The sequence below is a fragment of the Melozone crissalis genome, unplaced genomic scaffold (genome assembly GCF_028551555.1).
Source record: "Melozone crissalis strain CALT ecotype California unplaced genomic scaffold, PUWL_Pcris_2 ptg000006l_1, whole genome shotgun sequence".
Lineage (NCBI taxonomy): Eukaryota > Metazoa > Chordata > Aves > Passeriformes > Passerellidae > Melozone > Melozone crissalis.
The window spans coordinates 8,705,408-8,727,438 of record NW_026535784.1 but is presented as its reverse complement, the minus strand read 5'-3'; the positions used below and the strand labels follow the sequence as shown (position 1 = coordinate 8,727,438).

Genomic DNA, 22,031 nt, shown 5'->3' with positions numbered 1-22,031 from the left:
GCAAGCTTATACAGTCAAAGTGTTTTCCAACCAGCTGTATAAATCTAAACAGTCCCATCTGCTGGAGACACAGAGACTTGCTCTCTTACAAGAGGCTTCATGCTTGGTTTTAGTTGATGTTTTCACACCACAGTAGAGAAACATCTGAACAAAACTACAATTCACTTTTTGTTTAGAATCAAATGCTTCATTTCTATTTTCTCATAATGAATCCTAATTCATATTGTATTCTATTTGTGAAGATTTATGGTTACTGAATTTAAAATACACTGTGGCTTGTTTAACATTCAATTACTGGGATATTTCAGTAACTCATGATTTTGTGTTATTCTAACAGTAATTACTGTGGGGCCTTTATTTAAGGAAGAAATACCATTAGTTATCAGTTTTTAAATGTGTCTTTTGAATGTCTGCAGTTGATAGCAGTGATGTAAATATTACATACATCTGCATACATGAAGCACACATCTTCATTTTATTTTTTTCCTGTTTTTCTTTTTTCCTTTGGTTCTGCTTTGCCTGGGTTATAAGTTCTGAGGGTCCAGGGTATGTTGTGGTGTATTGATTCTGCTTCCTCCCTGTAGCCTGTTATTCAGTGTACATAGCTGTGTAGAGAGATGCTTTGCCTCTTCTGTACAGTGCTTACCTCATCTGCTAGATCCCTGGTTTATAGCACTGTAGTTTAGATCTGTCTTGAAGCTGTGTAATTGTCTTTTTTGCACCTAGCATAGTTTTGGGGGAAAAAACCAAACAACCAATCTTTTTTGCACAATAAAGTTGTAATTCCTGAAATATAAGACAGAACTGGATTAGTGCAGCGTTAAACAATTGCAACATTTTGACATTTCAGGGAGTTTTGTTTGGCACTAGCAGGAGCAAATATTTCCTTTTCATGTTAGTGCATAATTTTCATGTGTGTCATGGTAACACTGGAATGCTGGATTCTATGCAAATCTGACTAATACCTGATTTATGATTATTAGCATTTTGGGACTCGGCCTCTTTAAACTGGCAGAGCCAAAACGACCATTAAGGCCAAGAAGAAAAGAGAGGAAGAAGGTCACAGCACAGAATTTATCAGATGGAGACATAAAACTGTTAGTGAACATCATCAGAGCCTATGATATTCCAGTGAGAAAACCAGTGATGAGGTATGTTTAAAAGCTTCTTTCCTGTACAGATTCATTTTCTGGCTTCTACTGTTTTGAAGACAGATGAAGCAACAGATGTTACAATTCAGCCATGTGTTTGTTTTGATTCTCATGATAAAAACATACATATATACATTTCTCTTTTTACAAATGATGATAAAGGACTGATACTTTGTAAGTTTGTAGATTAATACAATAATTTTTTAGTAGCTGTGAAATTCAAGACATGTTTTACCAGAAACTGTCAGAAAGATCAGTTACAGCTTTGACAGCATTGTAACTCTGGTAATGCCAGATGAATTATCCCTTAAGGAAGCCTCTTGATGATACTCAGGGAAATTTTAATTCATAACATCTTAATTAAATACCAAAACCAAATATTAAAAAACTCATTTCTTCACTGTGAGGTACTATATTTGTCTCCTGAGTGCAGCATGTTGATCTTCTCCTTGATGAACCATTTAAGTTAATAGACTGAGCCTAATGTGGCTCTAATTCTAAAGGTGACCTTTACACTCAGGCACATTAAGACAATGCCTGCACTACATGGTTGTGTGTCGTGTAGAGACCCTGAACAGTCTGCTTCAGCTCCAGAAGCAGTGTATTAATGTAGTGTTCACTCTCTCCCCCCCAAAATTAATACACCTTGCATTTAACTCAGAGGTATTTCCAAGCTGGCCAGTTACAGAATTGAACATTATCAGCTGTTCTTTCTCTTACTGTATTAGAGGTTCTGCTGCACTCTGTAAATAAATTGATACTGAGAAAAGCAATTCATTGACAGGAAAAAGAAGATGGAAAATTCAATTCTTTACCAGAATTACAAAAATAATTAAAACCCCATCCAATCTTTTGCATTATATGACATCTTATTTTGATCTGTTTATATGTGAATAGTTACTCTTTTATGGTCTATAATGTGGTCTTACCACAAAAAAAAAAGTTACGTGCAAGTGCTGTAAAAACAAATGTTTAACATATATAACATATATTGTCTTTTACTTCACACACAAATCTGTAATATTCATATAAATTATTTTTTGCCATAGAGGCCTTGCATGAATACCATGAGATCTACACTGCTCGTGAATTCTGCAGGGATTCAAGTACTTGAACTTAAAAGCTTGTAGCTCAAAGAGATTGTGTGGGGTAGGCAACAAAAAAGTCTGCAGTTAATAAACCCTTCAGAAGAGAGAGCCTCCAGGCACAAAGTACTCTTGCACTGAGGCTTGTTAGAAATACACATTCAATACCCCTTTCTGGCATTTTATTTGTGTTATTTGATCTAATAAATATCTTCCCAAGGTTAAAATTGTAACCAAAACCATCAGTATTTCCAGAATTCTGTATGGCTAATAGACAATGTGAGGGATTCACATTTTGTTATGAATTCTCTGTCTTCCCTAGTTGTTGTTGTCTGTTTCCTCTTGTAGCAAACTTCAACAGCCATCAAAATCTTCAAGGTCCTTTAACGAGATGTTTGCAGCCTCTCCATCAGCTCAGAGCCCACCCAACAGCCCAGACTGGGCATTCAGCCAGGTATGGTACAAAACTGACATCTTCTGGGAAGCTGTGAGCATTTTCCACAGACACTAGCATTCACTCTCAGAAAGATACTTTATTGGCAAGGTTTCCTTGCCCACTCCTTTATCTCCAAAAGGAGAGTAAAGCTGCAAAAGGTTCAGAGAAGAATATACAGAATGGCTCGTGCCCAGTGAAAAATGGTGGGACTTTGAGCCAGAGCACCCATAACTGCAAGTAGAGGAGGAGGAATATGGTAGAAAGTCACAAAATCCTGAATCATAGACACTGGATAAGGATTGATTATTTCCTGGCACTGTAAGCACAAATGTGAGTGATGGGCAAATGAAGGTGGTAGGAGTTAGGTTCAAAAGAAAGTTGTGATTCTGCATTCAGCAGTTGGCCTATGCCCAGAGAAGTTGCTTGCATGTCTTGTGGATGAAAGAGGTTGCTTTGTGCTGAAGTGGGTATTGGACAAGTATGTGAAGAGTGATCCATTGGGAGTTACTTAATAGAAAAATCATTACAGACTTAGGAAAGTCTTTCATCTGAAAATGTTTGAAGTCTGGAAGAGTAATAGGAGAAAATACCATCTATGCCTGCTCAGTTCTTACTTTTCAGTGTGTGTTGGCTGCTGGCTGTTTTCACAGGCTGTACTTTGGGTCCAGTACACTCCTAGTCTAAACCAGCACAGCCATTCTTAGGGCTGACACTGAAATTTCAATTTCTTGCTATTTAAAACTAATTTCAGCATCCTTCTGAATGAAGATGAAAGACCTTCAGGGTTTTTACTGTTTTCCTCGTGATTTTCCTTCAAAATTACAGCTTTTTGAAATGTAGAAAAGCTTCTGCCATATGCATTTGAATGTTAAATAAGGCATTTTTAATCACATTAGGGGTTTGTTTTGTCTAGATGAGGTTGCTTATCTGTCACAGGAGCCAGTTTCAGGGACAGCTGGGATTGTAGCTGTAGGCTTCTTGGATTACAGATAAGAGGATACAACTGCACTTTTTTCCACTGTTGTCTGGATCGCATGTTCTGATTCAGTTGCTTTCCTTGATTAGATAGCCTGTACCTTTTCCACTCTCAGGAGAAAATGTGGTTTTGACAGTGTATATAAATACATCAAGGGTTTTCAATACACATAAATTTTTGGAAATGCTAGTGTATAAAATATTCTTAAAAGAATACGAATTTGAATTTATGAATTCTACATAAATGCTTAGAAACCCATGAAGTGCAATATTTAAGGTGTATTAAATTTATATCTGAGCAGAACCAGCCTGATTGCCACAACATATGTTTTTCTAAATGCTTGAAATGTGTAATTTAATGTGCTCTGATGAATTTCCAGAGGTCTGTTTCCTTTGTTTTGATATCTATTTATAGGTTTTGGTCCGTCCTTTTGTAGAAGTTTCTTTTCAGCGAACAGTCTGCAGGACAACAACAGCAGAAGGTCCAAGCCCCTGCTGGAATGAGGAACTTGAGCTTCCATTCAGGTATGGCAAAATGAAACCAAATTGTTTCTGCACAATAATAGTTTAATTTGAGCATGCATATTTATCCTCATTTTCCTGTATTGTTCAAATCACTTTTTTGATTTATTTAACCTCTTCAGAGCTCCTAATGGTGACTACAGCACCCACAGTTTGCAGTCAGTAAAAGATGAAGTCTTCATTAATGTTTTTGATGAAGTGCTTCATGATGCTGTAGAGGTGAGTTCATAATTGAAGGACATTGTACACTAGAGAACATAGTGAGCGTTTTGAAGTTGTCAGAACAAAACTTTTCCATGTAATAATTTCCCCATCCTGTGCCTCTCTTTTCTCTATTTTGTCATTGCTTATGATTTTATATCTAGACAATACTGCAAGGTTTTCAGAGGGAGCAATCTTTGCAGTGTTAACCTTTGTACAAATTCAGCTTGTACCACATAAAATGCTGCTAGAGTTGAACACATCACATGTGTGTAATATGTTTTACTGATTGTTAATTAAGTTGAAGATCCTAAAATTGAGAGGCATCAACAACAGAATCTGACTTCTGTTCTTCACCTTAATCAAAGCTTTTTACTTCATTCCAGATGAGTGATCCCAGTTCTTGTATTTTTTGCTAACTATCTTGTTGTGCTTTGTCTCATCTTGTTTTACAAGCTCTTTGGTGAAATTATAAAAAAAAGCCCAAACCATCTACTGGTTGTTTGCATTAAATTTTTTGAATGAGACAAGAATTGCAAGTACTAGTAACAAGAAATTTTTGTAAGCTCTCAGTGATGGCATAACTCCTTCCCCTGTTGAATCCAGTGAAAGCTTTCCTAGTCAATTCAGCAGGCACAAAAATAGCAGCACTCAACATTCTTGAAAACATAGCACAGAAATAAATAATGCACACACTTCACTGGGAACAGAATTCTGTCCTCAAAACTGAAATGATACTTGATGAAGCAGAAGGAAGAAAGCTACACACTTGAAACTTGGATGTCATGCCAGAGGTTTTTTAAAAATAATTCTAGGCTGATCATGAAAGATTTGGAAATCTGATAGGCAGTACACCTGAAAACAGTTTTTCCATTTCCACGGGGTTTACTTAGATTTTCCTACAATTTTAACTCCAAAAAGCTTTTCTAAATATTAATGAAATATTTCGTTAGAAGACCAGAGCTTCACTTACTTTGTCTGAGAAGAGTGTTGTGGACTCCTTGTCAGAGCTTTAAGTTCTCCATCACTGGTTATACAGGACTTAAACCCTAAAGTGCAAGCATGTTTTGTCATGGACTGTGATGTTCTTACAAGTTTTCAGATGTGCTTGAAATTGTGCAGAATAATTACTGCTGCACAAGTAATGGAGCTGATACTTACAGAAAATTAATACAGATTTTTTTATTAATGCCTGGATTCAGTTGTTGATTCAATTTAAGGAAATGAAGATGTCTTACAAAGTGTTATGTTGGGCAACTTTTTAATAGGATGATCACGAGAGAGGAAGTGGAATCCACACTCGTATTGAGAGACACTGGCTGGGATGTGTTAAGATTCCATTTACTACCATATATTTTCAAGCAAGGGTAAGTGATTTTATTTAAAGTAAAGTACAGAACTGAGAATGGAAAAGGGCTGGAAATGGAATGTCAGATTTAATGATATTCTTTGTAATTGTTAGTTTATTTTTATGGAATTGTTTGAAGATGTCTTTGAAACCACTGGGATTTTTTGACATATTTGCTCAGTATTTGCCAGTAAGTTCAAGATTTTGAAGGAAAAAGAGATAAAATACACTCAACAGTGACAATGCAGCCTGACTTCCTTCAGTAGCAACATTAAAAGCACAGATTTTTTTTAGGTAGTTTTCTCAGTGGCTTTTGAGGGCTGTGGTATTGCACAGCCTGGATAGATGAACTAGGAATAGAATCACCCAGATACGAGAGGAAATTTGAACTTTTTTTCACACTTTCCACGAATCACAAGATTTTGATCTTTGCCTCTCCCAATCCCTTCTTTCTTCCATTTCTAGAACTTTTCAAGAGAAGCTTTCTCCAAGAAATAGCCACAGTTAGTCATGGGAGTAGTAGTAAAACACGCTCTTCTTCAGAGGAAATATTTTATTGTCCAGCTACTCATCCTGGACTTAGTTTAAGGAAGCTACTTCTTTCCATTGATAGTCCTATCACATTGTAACACAGCTGCAGGGCTTCTGCATGGTGTAGATCGTCATCTGATCACACAAGTCAGAATCTTCATGAAGTAAGAAACTGAGACATCAGCTGCATTCCTAATGACGCATTCATTTGCTATTCTGTGGCCCTAAGGGGCACTTTTCAGAACCTTAAGGACTTCAAGGCATACTCTGAGCCTCCCAGATGCTTTGGGTGGAGGGGAAGTCTGTAGGAGTCTCACTTGATTTGAGTGCAGTGCTTGATGATCAAAGTGGTTTTACTGGGCTGTCTGCAGACCATAACAGAATGTGATTGTCATGGGATTCAGGAAAGCATGAAAGCACTTTTCATTGCTGAGAAATCTCGGACAGTGTGTGTCTAACCAGGCTTAGTCCACTTGTTTCTGCTAGATCATTAGTAATATGTGCTCTTCAGCTTGGGAGATTAATCAGTTAATTTTTCTCTTTTCCCTGTACCATGAAGCTTTCACTGATTTTAAAGAAGATGTAAGTAGTAAGATCTGACTTTCTTTTCATGAGTCTTTGACCATCCTGTGCAGAAAATGTCACATAATGTGATCACCGTTGCTGTAGGTCAGCAAACAGGAAACAACACGACTCAGTGCTCATTTTTAGGGAATTGTTCCATGTTGAATGAATGAAATCCACCTGAGAAGTGTGTCTGCTCACAGAGAGACCTAATGGGAAGATTTGACATTTTAACAGACTGCTTACCAATGCTGCCACCATCCACAATCCATCTTTAAGGATTTCCCATACTCATGTCAACCTCTGTTCCTCAGCTTCTTGGTCTTTCTGCTGTAGAACCAGAGTAGCTCCAGAATTCCTGTCAGATACACTCCTGAGTCTCTTTGAGGAGGTGTTGGAGTTTGTGATTGCCTAAGCAGAGTGTGAGTGCTTGTACAGATTTTCCCAGCAGTAGAAATTCTTTGAATTTGAATAGGATTTCATGTGGAATTTGAAAAAGCCTGATCAGCACAGTGCTTATATCAAGGTGCATCTAGCAGCTAAATTTCAGTAGCAAATGAAGCATTTCATCATCCTGTTCTAATACAGTGGAGCAGAAATTTTGAATGATGTGTTTAGTTTTTTCCTCATCAGAACTTAATTTTGTTCTGAAGTGTTTGATGAGCCATGCCAGTGAGTCATCTGTTCATTTCCCTCATCCACTAAAGATACCCTTTCTGGGGGCAGTCACCTCAATTGTGTCCAAATCAGGAGCTTACTGATTTTGCTTTTCTTTTAAAGCTGGCTACTTCCACTATTGAAACCTGCCCAAGCAAGTGTGGGCCTGCCATCTCTTGTCTCAGGCAGCCCTTCAGAAAGTCCTTATTCTCTGTTTGTGCTAGCAGGGGGAGCTGCAAGGGCTGGTGGGGCTGGCAGAGCACTTCCATACAGAATAAATAAATGGTCCAGTTCCAGTTCCACCCAAGAAGCATCAGTAGGTTGTGCAGGGAAGAGGGTCCATCTGAATGCTGGAGCATCCTTCCCACAGCACTCATAGGCAAAGGCATGTTGGTCTGCTGCTGCCTTGAGAAGAATAGTCATCCAACCTGTATTTTGCCATTTTTTCATTTTTCCAGATAAACAGAGCCATGTAGAGTTTGCTGTTTGAAATAAAAGTAGTGAAAGGCCAGCACTCTTTCTTTCTCTGTGAACTAGTGTGTATAATTTCCATTCAATTAAATATTAGTGTTCATAATATGCAAGAGAGGCTGAAATCAAGTTGTGATTAATACATTTAACAGTGAGATACCTTGTGTTTTCCCCACAGTTAATCAACATAAATGTCATATTCTCTCATTTTATCATTTTGTAACTTTAATAACCAAAAGAAGAAAATATGCAGACACAAGTAGCAAATTCATGTGAGAGGGAACTTTGGCTTTTTTGCTTTTAATGAGAAGTATTTCTCTGTATCTGTTGTAGATTGATGGTACATTTAAGGTCAATATTCCTCCAGTCCTCCTTGGCTACAGCAAAGAAAAGAGCGTGGGCATGGAGAGAGGTTTTGATTCTGTGAGAAATCTGAGTGAGGGCTCATATATAACTCTGTTCATTACCATTGAACCACAGCTCATCCCTGGGGAGTCTGTCAGAGAGAAGGTAACTAATCACTAATTCGTCATTCTCTTGCTCTTTGTTTCCAGTGCTGCAGTTCTTGAGATGCATATTAATAGCTCTCCTTAGTGTACCAAAGGACATGAACAAGTACAGAAGGACACTCATACAAATTTGGAGTGATTTATTTCAAATTTTTTGAAATAAAGATCTCAGTTCAGTTTAATTAGATGCACCTTTAAGTGAGGTGTGCACTTAATGCATGAGAAATAACTTTGCCCAGGTATCTAATTTTAGTCCTCAGAGAAAGCAAATTTGCATTCCTGTCTGTGAGCCTGTAGTTTTCCCATGTTCCTGTGTAAACAATAAAGCATTTGTGTGAGTATTTGTGAACAAAAGGATTTAGTGGACAAAAAGGAGCTGGCAGGTGCAAAGAGTATTTTCTTGCTTCTGTGTTTATACTGTTCAAATGAGCATTTATTATTTATGGCTTCATGCATGCCTCGAGATCTTGAGGATAATTCCTGAACAACAGCTGCTGTTTTTTTCAGTTTCATTAGTAAACCAGAAGTGCCTTAGACTAACAACAGTAGTCATTACAATTCTTTGCTGCAACTCTCCAGCTGCAACACATACACCTATTATAGAAAGAGTTTGGCATATTATGGAAAAAAAAAGCTAAATAATTTGCCATACTTTCTTCCTCTTCCTGACCTGCAGTTAATTTGAAATGCTCGTGTAGTGCTTTAGGATGCTAAGCTTAATTTTAGTTTAATTTTATGATACCTTTTTTGTTTCTTTACTTATTTTTCCTCTCTTTCCTGCTGTCCTTCCTGAACCTCTATTAGATGAATGAAATGCTTAAGAAGGTACAACATTAATAAATTAGTTGAGATACTCCTGTTGTTCCCAGTTTAAGATTTAGCTCGGGTTTGTGCCATTCAGCAACCTCTTTGCAGTTTGTGTTACTTGACTGTGACATAGTAATTGTTTATTTGCCAGTAATATTTGCAGTAAATTGCTACATTTACATTACAACATGCCAGAGGCTCCACTTTCTGCTCTTAATTATGGTTGAGAAGAATCACCACTGTGTGCCTTCTCTTCTAACTTGGAGCTCTAGCTGCAGGGCATGCCCAGCTGTTCCACCTCAGGTTAGTTTTAAGAAGAGTAACAAATGACAAAAGTGGCTTTTTTTAAACAAAAATACAACGAAGGATGAACTTTAATTCTCAGCACCACTAGAAGTATATAAGGAATTCTAAATAGATCATTTTGACCAATCATAATAGCTTTAAAAGATGACATCTTAGGTATCATCATGAAATAATTGTCATTGTTATATAATGAATATGTGCTTTTGAGTCCTACATTTGCTTCTGAAAAATCCCATTTAAAAATGTGGAAATTCTGGACACCTTTGAATTATAAGGATTTGTCTGACCTTCTCTGCAAATATTTTGGCATTGAGCAGTGTTGTTGCAGTATTATTTATATAAAAATCATTGGGATTTTATGCTTAATGTCAGTTGTGGTTTTAATGGAGTTCTGTGGGAATAGCACATAGGATTAGTACCTAACTATAATTGTTTATTTTTTGCTTAATATGTGGTGTTACATCCTCATGCCCCCCTGTTACTTGGCCATAACTTTAACTGATGGCTACAGTTTAACTTTAACTACATTCTTCAGTACTTTAATAAAGCCAGCTTATATGTATAGACCATTATGGGCATTCATAAGTAAGTTCAAATTACCTGATTTTCCATTGCCTTGATCTTCCTTTTATGTCTGTAAGCAAAACTACACTACAAGGCAAGTTCAGAGTGCTATTAGAAAAGAATTTAACAATATTTTTATTGTCCTCTAAACAGTGAAATATGGCTAAATATAGTAAAGACTGAAGTCCAAACTATAAATAAAACTGGTTTTGTATAAATTATATTGTCTTTTGAAGTTTGATACCCAAGAAGATGAGAAACTGCTCCAGGCAGCAGAAAAATATGAAGCTGAATGTACATCAAAGTTTCCAAGCCGCCAGTGCCTAACAACTGTAATTGACCTTGATGGAAAAACAGTTTTTATTACCAGATATATCAAACCTCTGAATCCACCACAGGAGCTTCTTGATGCTGTCCCAAATAGATCTCAAACAGCAGCAGTAAGTACTTAGAAAAGATGGTGAAGTCTCTGGGATACAGATTGCCACATGTTTGTTTCTTTGCCTGTGCACATGCACATAAGCAAATCTCAGCTTTGTGTCTCTGCTGTAGAGCTGCACCTTTTGCAAAGGAAAAACTACAGATACAAAATAAAAATAGTAACGACTGTGAATGACTATGTGTTAAATACAGTAAGTCCAACTATAATGATACTGAAAAATAATATTTGTTTTCTCTGGGGAAAAAATAAGTGTATTAATGAGTATTGTCCTTTAAAAGACAAAGAATTATGTCAAACCTCAATGGCAGTAAATCATATCAGTCTTTGATACAAATTCTACAGTGAGCTAGCTGCTACTGTACTGAGGTTACTCAGTGTTTTGTCACTAAGTGGAAGCAGCAATATTCTTCACATCTGGTATAACATTAGTATTGAAGTGAAGGGAGACGACCATCCGATTGATGCATCGAACTCCGATTTACTGATCAATCAGCCACTTTATATAACAGTGTTAATTAACTTCATGCATATTGCAAAATCCAAGCTCACGATAGGTTAACAGAGAAAACTTTAACCCCTCCTTTTGTTTTACAATACCTATGATTTGTTTATTGAAAACAGGACAGCGTTCTCACTGTGATATGAAGAGCTCCCAAAACCTCCATATCTGTTCCCAGGGAGCTATCTTTTCCCGGAGAGCCCAAGGACAGAGTGTTTTGCCTGTTATGAGAAGACTGTCTGAGAATCTTATTGTTTATAAAGTGGTGCTTGAGAGAGCCTAATTGTTTATAGAATGAAGCCTGAGAAATGCTACTTTGCAGCTACCTTTTTTACTTTTCCCTCAGCTGTATACCTTCATGGTCTCTTTCTTTTAACCATGCTTGAACCAGACTCTCCACACATTAGAGCATTTTGAATTAAAGAGGTGACCTGCTCTGGTTTGTTTTCTTGCAGGAACTGGTGGCTCGATATGTTGCTTTGATTCCTTTTTTGCCAGATAGTGTGTCATTTGCTGGAATTTGTGATTTATGGAGCACATCAGATGTAAGCAATGCATTAAAAATAAGTTCTTTGTCCTCTTGAATGTGATAGAACGTCCTAGTGGTTGTGTTTTTGGAGGGAGGTTGTACTGGATTAGCTCTTGAGGTCCCTCCAAACCTAAATTATTCTGTGATTCTGTTATTGTGAGGAATATTTTTATTTGAGCCATTTATTTTAAAGGATAAGGACCAAAGTTTGAAAGAAGTTGCTTATTCTGATCTGAGCCAAAAGTTTTATCTTTAATAGGTTTCAATAAGTAAGAATATGTTAGGGCTTCAAAGCATCTCCCATTTTTTCTCAGTTACAAACCAGTCCATGATGTCATAGACATGCTCAAGTGAAGGGATGCTGACTGATGGAGACTTTACAACTAGACTTAAAATGGATCATTGTCATTCCAAGGAACTACAGGAAAGACATTGCATGTAGTGTGAGCAATGAGATATTTAGTATTCTGTCACACAAATCCTGTAATTTAGAGAATAACAGCAGACATTGTTTATCATAGATGAAGTTTTTATAATCTCAAAACTTTTATGGAGAATGGTCTTTCTAAAAAAGACAAAGACCCTGGTTGTTGTGATAGGATCTCAGATCTCATGTATTCTCACACCATTCACTCTTCATCCTGTGTGTTGAAGCAGTGACCAATAAACAGTAAGGATCGGTTGCAAAGATCTGAGAGGACTCCTTGCTTCAGATGTGTTAAGAAACATTATCAAATATTCTAAGTTGATAACTGCCTAGAAAAACCTTTTTTTTTTTTTTTAATATCTCAATTAGCAATTTCTTTATCTTCTGGCGGGAGATGAGGAGGAACACGCCGTGCTCTTGTGTAATTATTTCCTTGGAATGGGGAAAAAAGCCTGGCTCATCATTGGAAATGCCATTCCTGAGGTAAGAGCATTCTTTCATTTGGCCTAAGTATTACCTTCTCTTTGTGAAGTCTTTGGCCCCCAACAATGGACAATTGTTTCTTGCTGGGATGTTTTTCCAGGGTATCATTTAAAGATTGGTGCTAGGCACAGATTCTTTTCAGAGAAGTAAATAAAAAATTGAAAGTTTATCTTAGTATATGTCTGGGTTTTTTTCCTGGACCTCAGCCTCCGTGCTTAAACTGGTAGTAGTTGTCATCACAATACAGTACCAAGCATCTGTAACCCTTGATTTGAGTTTGGCTTGTATAAATGGTGTATCTGATGGAGACAGTCCCTTGACAGCATCTCAGTCATGGATACACAGAGTCTGAGTTAGTGTGGGATTTGGTACAGGTTCAGAGATGATAGGAGGGGCCTAGGGGCATGCCAGGGATCCTTAGTGGTCCCACACATCTGCCTTGGGCTGCTGGGAGCCACTGTGGCAGCAGCTGGGCTCAGACTGGCCCAGAACTGAAACAGAGCTTGTTTTACTGCTTAGGAGATGCCTTTGTTTTCAGGGAAGTACTCAGATTTCCAACTAACCACTACTGCTCTTTTTAAAAAGGTGCTAACTGTTTATAATGCAAATTTCTACATACATATGAAAGGTTTCTTTGGTACAAATTTCCATCTAAGCTCCTTTCTTAAGCACATTCTGAGATCCTGCAGTGACAGGAGCAGGTACTCAGATACATTCCTTCCCCTCAAGATCTGATGGAGATGCTAGTCACTAATAATGCAGTTTGTAAGGAGGGAATTTACTCCAGGAATTTCAAGATACCTGGAAAACATAAGGGATGACAAGAACACAGGAAAGCAGCTTAGGGATTCCTGATAGAGAATATAAAGAGAGCTTTAATATAAAGAAAATTCCTGACATGCCTGAGAGTGAGGCTGGTGGCTGAGACACAGAGTGTGCTGTCTGGATGGGAGTCCTTCAGCTCAGAGGTTGCCCATGGATGGGAGCTGGGGCAGTAGCCAAGCAGGATGTGTTGATACTGAAGTGCATCTGGTAAACATTCTTGTATGTGGAATTTCACATCTGGTTGTTGCTGAGACAAGAGCTTTCAGATTCTATATGTAAAAATTGGCTTGGAGCTCTGCATGTCTGACATTTCTCTCCCACATGACATAAGTGTTGAACTGTAATGAACCTGTCAATTCTTCCAAGCAGTTTGCCCTAAAAAGCACTATCAAACTCAATAGTAAAAATTTAGTATTACAAGGAAAACAAAACATACTTGTAGCCAGTTTTCAAACATCTTTCTCATACTTTTTTTTTGCCTTCCTAGGGTCCAACTGCATATGTATTAACTTTGGAACAAAGTCAGTATGTAATTTGGAACCCCAGTACTGGATGTTTTTATGGGCAGTATGATACTTTCTGCCCCTTACAAAATGTGTACTGTCTGATCAGCTGTGATAATGTAAGTGTGCCCAGTCTTGTCACATTTCTATACACAAAAGAGTTAATAACTTGATTATTTTTTGGCATCATTTGTTCATCATTGTAAACATGTTTAGGCTGTCATTTATCAGAAATATTATTAAATCTTAAGTAGGTTTTTCAGCTACTTTAAATAAGAAAGATTTTTTTAATCAGCATTTAGGTAGATCAGAGATCTGCTAATGTCATTTTCATTACTGAGTTTTACTTACATGTTTCCCAGAGTGGGTGGCCTAAGATTACAGCTGCTTAGGTGAGTAGTCATTCCTCAAAGATAATAGTTTGCAGGTGAAATGTGACTGAAAAATGAGGAAAAAAGTATCAAGAGTCACTTGAGTTGCCCTTGTGACATTAGACACAGCCTGAATGGTTCAAGGTGCACAACACAGAGCTGGCACCTCAGGGCACAAAAACAACACTGATTTTCTGCTTGGCATCAAGTGCCCCCATTTATTTGAAAACTGACAAATAGTACTGGTGCATGTTCATAATGTATGATTATTGTGTGGCTGTAAACTCTCAGAGGTGGTGGGGTGAGAGAGGAGAGATTGCAGAGCTTGCAGCTCTGGGCAGGGGAAGGAGGAGCCACAGGCTGGGAGCTGAGCCTGTGCTGGGGGGCTCAGAAACCTGGGAAGTGTCCTGCCAGCAGCATTCCCTGACTTGGCTGGGAGCCAGACCTCCCACGTTCTGGGGACACAAACAGGGGCATGATAACAAGGTAGAAAGTGAGAAAATAGAAGGCAAACTTAAAAAAAGAACCCTAGTGTTTATTTGAATGGAAACTGGAAGTTGAGTTTAAAAGATTGCTCCTCAGTTTTTTGGAATGCCATGCATTATGAGTTTTGTTATTTAATCTTCTATGTTCTATTCTAAACACAGATCCTAACTTTAGATTAAAATTTAATATTCTAAAGCACATTTATTTTAAAAGTGTCACTTCTTTCACTGAAAGCAGTTTGGGGAGTGGTAGAGTTGTTTGGTTTGGTGTTTTTGTAAGCAATGCTAAACCTGCAGTTAAGAAAAATGTAACTCAGTTGTTAATTGCTGGCAGAAGCAACTAAGGACTTACTTGAGCTGCAGAACACACCACCATCTTTCAAGGCACCTAATTCCATTCTCAGCCAGGAGGGCCACACCAGCTCACACCCAACTGGGGCAGAACCAGCTGTCCTAGGAGGCTCTGCACAGAACCTCAATTACAAAGGGTCACACACATTTACATAGTAAGTGGTGGTACATTTTGCAGCCTTAGAAATAGTTATTTAAAGGCTGTTAGAACAAGAATCCCACAGTGCCTGCATGCTCCAGACCAGGCACAGAGGCCAAAATGAATGTCTGTAAAGAAGAGGAGTGCAAGGGTTCCACTTCTGACAAAATATGCACAGAAGCTGTGACTTGTGTGTCAGCAGTCTCTGCTTGTATTCTGCAAGGTACATTTAAAAAAGCAGAACTCTAGGGGTGCAGCAGCTACCAGGCATCACAGCCACAGCAGCACTGGGGTGGGCTCTTGCAGGAATCTAATCAGAATTCAGAAGGAATTGTGCAGCAGTCCAGAGGGGTGGAAATGCAGCTCAGAACAGCAGAAAAAATTGCTACAGGAGGTTAACATCATATAGGATTTTATTGCTTCGCAAGTGGAATGTGTTCCATAGGTGTTGATTATGTGCTGAAAGCTAAACCAGATTTGCTTTCCTGCAGATTTGGTTTAATATGCAAGAATATGATTCCCCAGGAAGGATATCTTTTGATATCAGCAAACCAAAACTTTGGAAGCCTTTCTTTTCAAGAAGTTTGCCATTCCCAGGTCTCCGTAGCATTCAGGTATTGATGGATTATTGCCAGCTCCGAAAGAGGGGTTGAGACATCACAGACTTGGTATAAAGAAGCACATACTAAGTTCTTTGGACTTCTTTGGTTAAGTACATTTATGTAATAGCATTGGTTTTTAAAAATATTTCCTAGTTACTCCTTTAAAAAATTAAAGCAGGAATACTGAAAAAAGTTGACTTCATACAGATTTAATGTTTTTGCCCTCTGTCTGAGATCTCAGGGCAACAGTGAAGTAAATGGAAAAAATCTCTAAACAAACATATCTAAAGTACTAGCTCAGTATTATAAAGAAAAAGTCAACTTTTGTCTCATGGCTAAGAAGGCATTTTTTTCAAGCTGTATGAATATCACTAGTAAAAAGCCAGAAATTTCTGTACAGTTATGAAAGGTGTAAACAGTTGAAATTTACTGGGGGAAAAAAACCCCAGAATTACACACAAATATATAGTTAAACTTTTATCATGTCGCTGTTAAAGAATAGATTCTTTTTGCATAATTGTGAACTTCTCTGAGCATTATCAAGGCAGAAACTCCTGAAGTTACATTGTTACATGTTTTAGAAGAGATTGCAGGTTTTAATATTTATATTTTTATCACTAGCCTGAAGAACTAACTTATGAGCATTCGGATAAGGCTGCTGCACTGGAACTGCAGAGCAGGTAAGGCCACCTCCAGAACAAGTGCCATCAGTGCTAATACCAGAGCATTCCTAGGTATTCATGCCTAGCTCCTAAAAACCTGCTTTCAGTGCCAGGAGAATGGCCTAAAAAATCAGAAGCTATTGTTTCAGGGCTTTTTAAAATTCTCTTCTTCAATAGAGATTGCCAGGTAGAAAGAACTAATCAGTCATTGCTCCACCATTTCACAAAGAACAAAATGCTGTGGGGGGATGAGAGGAGAGGGTGTAAACTAAAAGGTGTTGTAATTCCATGGCTTTCCATGCAGACACTGACAGTGCACTCACTACTACACAGCTGTGTTGGCTTTTCTGCACTTGTAGTTTAACTGAGGTCATGTGTGGTTCTCAGAATCTGTACTTCCTGCCAAGGGAGATCAGTTCAGATGTCCAATACTAGAACTGTAATAATCAGTCTATCTTACTGCAGGATTGAAAAAATACTAAAGGATAAGATTATGGAATGGAGACCAACGCGCCCAACACGCTGGAACAGATACTGCACCTCCACCCTGCGCAACTTTCTGCCACTGCTGGAACAAAATCAAGGCAAAGATGTAGAAGATGACCACCAGGCAGAGCTGCAAAAACAGCTGGGAGATTACAGGGTACACTGTGAACATAAATGTCTTGTGCATAGAAGCAAGAAGTTAAATCCCTAGGTGTTAGTATCGCCTTCTGTGGTACAGAAGAGTGTCCTAGGCTAGTTATTTCTTCTACTGCCAAAATTCACAAGAGATTTTATACCAAAGAACAACCATTATAATATTAATAGAGTGAAGGAGTGATGATCTGGTTTATTTCATTTGTAATGTTGAAGATAAAACAACAATGCACCCAATTAACTTTATATTCTGATGTTCAGCAGAAACATGTGTTGCTGCACAACAGCCACTACTGCCAGGACATCCACACCAGTGCAGCCTCCCAGCACCAGCTGCTCTGGGGCTGACTGGTGCAGCAGCTCTCAGGGGCAGAGTAGGAACCTGCTGCTGGTGCTGAGCAGTGCCACACACAGTCTACTCACACGTGCAGGAGCCCACACAACATGCTTTTCTTCAGCTTTCTAGTCTTTGCTTCATTCTCTAAAGACAGAAGAAAATTGACTGATGTGTTCACTGCAGCCACTGGGTGCCTGTGCATTATTCCTCCAGGCTGTTGGAAGGGCTTTCTGCTTTCCACATGGAACACCTGGGACAGTTGGCAGCTCTGGCCAGCTCCAAAAGGAGTTGAGGCTTCAGTTCCTGTTGAGCAGGAGACATTTGCACTCAAATCCCAAGCCAGGAGAACACAGTGATTTAAAACAGCCCCTGAGTGTTTTTTAGCTGCAAGGCTAAAAAACAATGAAGCTCCACTATCCATGTTCATTAATATAACTTTATTATAGTGAATTCTAAAGAACTTCACTTAGAACTTAAACCAAATTAGAGAGGAAAAATGGCAGAAGCTTGCCTAGAGTATGTGAAAAAGGGAGGTGTTATCAAATACAAACATAGGTTCTTCTATGCATCACCTGCATCACTTCAGGCTGGCAATAGAGAATTTGTTTTACTCAGCATGTAAATTTTTTTAACTCTGTATTTATTCAGGTGCCTTCATCTTTTCTTCTCACATGCTTTCTTTCTTGTTCCAGGTCTCTGGATTTCCTATTCATATGCCATATTCTGAAGTGAGACCTCTAATAGAAGCTGTACACAGCACAAGAGTTCACACCATTGATGTTTCCAGTGTTGAATTTGCTCTGGCTGTGTATATTCATGCTTATCCCCAAAATGTTCTCTCTATATGGATTTATGTTGCTTCACTTGTGCGAAATAGGTAGTACAGACCAGTCTGAATACTGCAAGAAATTTGCTTATACAGGTGTAAATATATGATTTCTCTCACTGCTGAACTATTCCAAGTATTTTAAAAATCAAATAACGTGATTTTTAGTAGCTTTATTTGCCCTAAAAGCACTAATTACTGCTGAGGAAGAGACTGACAGCATAAATTTCCAGTACTAATAGGTGATTTTTATGTAGTCTTTTATAGCTCCCTGTGGACCTTCACACTCTTTAAGCATTACACATCTCCACATAAGTAAGTGAGAGTGCAGAGTTAAATGTTTCCTTGGTATCCCTGTAGCTAGTCAGTTTATCTACAACTGTTCTTCCTCTTCAAAAGACACTTGTAAATAAAAAAAATTCCTCTACCTCAGTTCCTGAATTTTTAGCTATGAATAAATTTTATATACCTAAGAGCCGTCAGTGAAGAGACCATATTTCAATTTTTAAGAGGCTGCTTCATATCCTGCTCTATTTTATATCTGTATAATGCCAGCACCATTTTTTTAAAGGCGGAAGACATTTTCTTAAGTTGTTAAAGATGAAGGCTTTAATAAATATTTTTATTGAACCATAAGCAGAAGCTCATTCCTTTTATACAAGAATTTGATTAAATTACTTAGGAGTATGAAATCCTTGTCTGCAAGTTAGCAAACTTGCAAGTAGAAGATTATCAAAAGATTAGTTAATAAAAACCAAATTCACTTACAAGTATGTAAGTAGTTGTGCTGTTAATACTGATATACATATGCTTTTCCTACTGTTGTCCTGCTAATCAGACTCTTCAAGTAAAAATGACAGTGGGCTGAGCTTAGGAAGAAGGTTCAGCAGGACCCTGAACTTGCCTCTGTTGAATTCCAGATGGTTCCTTTCTGCCCATCTCTCCACCCTGCCCAGGGCCTTCTGAAGGGCTGCACAGCACTCAGGGGACCAGCCCAAAGCTCCTCCCAGCTTTGTGCTGTCAGTGACGCTGCTGAGGAGGCAGCTGGACCTTCATTCCAGTCACTGATGAAGAAGTTAGCCCTGTATTGAACCCTGGGGGACACCACCAGTGGCAGGCCTCCAGTACTCATCCTTTACCCACTGGGCTCTCCCTCACACCACCACACACACACACACTCATCTATTACTCATCTCTTCCTAGCACATGTTTCACTCATCACAGAATTTCTGCTCCCTGCCAGTCTCCACTGCCCAGAGAGGAATCCTTCTAACTATCAAAGCAGGGGGGAAAATGCATTGCTGTCTTCTCACAGAGTTCAGATTAATGAAAACTGACTTCCTTGGAAGCTACTTCAAAAATGCAACTTAGCAGAGTCATGCGAACCATAAAACCAAATGAAAAACCCCCATACATTCTATACCATTGACAGCTGTGCAACCATGACAACACCCAACTCACCTGCCCAACCTCTGCAGCCTTCTGGCATGGCACTCTAAAAGCACAGATATTCAACTGCTGCACACATTTATTGGTGGGAATGTTTTATTTATGTCTTTCAAGCCCAAATACAAAACCAAATGCAAAAGGAAGGTGGCAATTTCCCTAATTTTGCAATAAAAAGAACAACTTCAGGATGAGAGAAAAGGGGAAGAAACCAGGCTGCTAAAGATGTATAATTGTTATCCAAATGCAAACAGTAAAATTCAAATTCTCTGCGGCGGTTTATATTGTACTTACGGATTCAAAATTAAAAACAGAAAGTCACCTAACACAAAATAATTCAGTAAAGTACAGTTAAGTGCCAAAATTGGAATAAAGTGGCATTAAAAAAAAAACTGAAGATTTTCCCATCTTCCCCAAATTATGTAAAATAAAACCCAACACCCTTCAAGCCAAATGAGGTTGTGAGATTGTTACAACACTGTACAGTACACTCATAATTAAGATTCTGAAGTTGTGGGCAGGGTCAGGCTAGTATACCAAGTCTCACTCCAAGGATTGTTAACACAAGATGCGAGCTGTAAGTAAAGTGCATGAGAGGAAGCCTGCTCAGCTAAATGGAGGAGAGGATCAGACGTCAGCGGTCACTCGCCAGAGCGGCAGCAGGCCCGAAAACCACACTGCAAATTCTGGCATCCACTGGCGGTTTCAGCATGAGGACCTGCACAAAAACAACAGAAACGTGAAAAGAAGGAAAGGCCATTCATCTAGATTCATAACCCTCATGAACTGGTGGTGACTCAGAAAACATCTCATTTTTCACAATGCACTACACTTCACTCAGTACCATGAAGTCCGAAATGCTGCCGGTACTATCACGGTGTAAAAGCCTCACTTGGAACAGGTATTTTGAAGAGATTTTTGCTCCATAGCTTTATTTTGAAGAGATTTTTGCTCCATAGCTTAGTCCCATGAAGATAACACATCCCAAGCTTCACAGAAGTACCATAAGCAACGCTAAATGAGCAACTTTATGCAAGCTGCCACAGCTTCAGAACTGAGTGGTTTTGACAGTGTATTTTTAATTCTCATTTTTTAAATTCAGATGATCATTACCAAAGAAACCATAACCTCTGAAACTATGTCTGTGATAATGGAAACAGGTTTTTTGGCCTGGAAGTATTTTTTTTTTCTCCGTGAACACTTCATGGTTGGCCAGACTCTCACATATTCTTGACTGGAAATTCAAAAGCTATAAATAGAATCACCATAACATCACTGTAGTCATCAGAAGCCATAAGGCTAAAGATGAGCCATTCAGAAAAAAGAATGAGTTGCAAGCACAGAAAGCACAAACCAACACTGTAACTACCCACCTCCACTTACCTTCACTTACTCCTTTCATGCAAAATGTTAAAGTGACCATGAGATAAGAAATTACTGCATTTATTCAAACAGGGTTTAAATTCCTGCAGCCATATGCCTGCTTTGAGACCCATTTACACTCAGGCTGGCTCAGCTCTGGCACCCAACAAACACTGGAAGTGGGCTGCTGAGCCAACTCAAACAAGCTGGTGAGGACCTAACCAGGACAACACAAATTTTCTCCATTTGTATGAGAAACAAATCAACAAATATTTCAACTGTTTTTAATGTATTTAGAAAATCTTTTAATGAACTAGGGCACCATGCCATATTTGGCTTTTTACCTCCTTCAACAGTAAAGCCATAATTCAATTAATTTCCAAGAGTCTGGGGTCTTGAAAACAGCTTCCTACTTTATGCCACAGACCAATAAGCAATACTCTATACTGTAAATAAATTAAGATACGTAAGACTGAATGAAATCTGAAACTGTAACGAAAGACTAGAGTTACAGTATAGTGAACTTTTCACTGGTCAATAAACTCATTTTCCTTTTCAAATCCTTTTATTCACCTGAACTAAATGTTGATCCTCCATGCCACTTCCGAGCTAGGGTTTGAAAGCTTCTCCGTAAGTCCTTTAGAAAGAAGACTCGGTGCTCCTGAGCAGCCCTTGGCAGAGCATGTTCTGTGCAGCAGCATTTCCCAAGCTGGTGACCTTCCCAGCACTGCCACAGCTGCACAGCACAGCAGGCATGCTGAAGCAACTGTCACATTTCTAGCAAAATGCTTGTTGACAAACATACAGACCCACAACATCCCAAGGAAGGGAATTCTAAGTATAATTTAATATTGGTTTCCATCCTTTTCTTGCTCATTTCGTTATTCCTTATGCTCCTAACTGGAACACACCAACTTCTAAGCCTGACCAATGCTCCATCTAACACTACCTTCACCACTGGCAACAGCAAGTGGGG

General features: G+C 38.6%; 2 protein-coding genes across 3 annotated transcripts in view; one reads left to right on the top strand and one right to left on the bottom strand.

The window, feature by feature from the left end:
- The window catches only part of CC2D2A (coiled-coil and C2 domain containing 2A), a 54,283-nt gene extending 35,227 nt beyond the window's left edge, over positions 1–19,056 (top strand). Inside the window, exons 21-35 of one of the 2 annotated variants that reach the window (XM_054294960.1) lie at positions 984–1,151; positions 2,585–2,690; positions 4,063–4,172; positions 4,292–4,388; positions 5,639–5,737; positions 8,275–8,451; positions 9,255–9,275; positions 10,364–10,567; positions 11,524–11,613; positions 12,394–12,507; positions 13,820–13,954; positions 15,673–15,795; positions 16,405–16,463; positions 16,911–17,088; positions 18,114–19,056. In XM_054294960.1, coding sequence (XP_054150935.1) covers positions 984–1,151; positions 2,585–2,690; positions 4,063–4,172; positions 4,292–4,388; positions 5,639–5,737; positions 8,275–8,451; positions 9,255–9,275; positions 10,364–10,567; positions 11,524–11,613; positions 12,394–12,507; positions 13,820–13,954; positions 15,673–15,795; positions 16,405–16,463; positions 16,911–17,088; positions 18,114–18,302 — 1,870 coding nt within the window. In that variant the 3' untranslated portion in view covers positions 18,303–19,056. The remainder of the gene's footprint in view (positions 1–983; positions 1,152–2,584; positions 2,691–4,062; positions 4,173–4,291; positions 4,389–5,638; positions 5,738–8,274; positions 8,452–9,254; positions 9,276–10,363; positions 10,568–11,523; positions 11,614–12,393; positions 12,508–13,819; positions 13,955–15,672; positions 15,796–16,404; positions 16,464–16,910; positions 17,089–18,113) is intronic. The other variant, XM_054294968.1, reaches the window with a different exon arrangement.
- A 717-nt stretch (positions 19,057–19,773) lies between these two features.
- Positions 19,774–22,031, bottom strand: part of FBXL5 (F-box and leucine rich repeat protein 5) — a 33,867-nt gene continuing 31,609 nt past the window's right edge. The window contains exon 11 of the mRNA XM_054291815.1: positions 19,774–20,411. Within this exon, the coding sequence (XP_054147790.1) occupies positions 20,335–20,411 (77 nt within the window). The 3' untranslated portion in view covers positions 19,774–20,334. The remainder of the gene's footprint in view (positions 20,412–22,031) is intronic.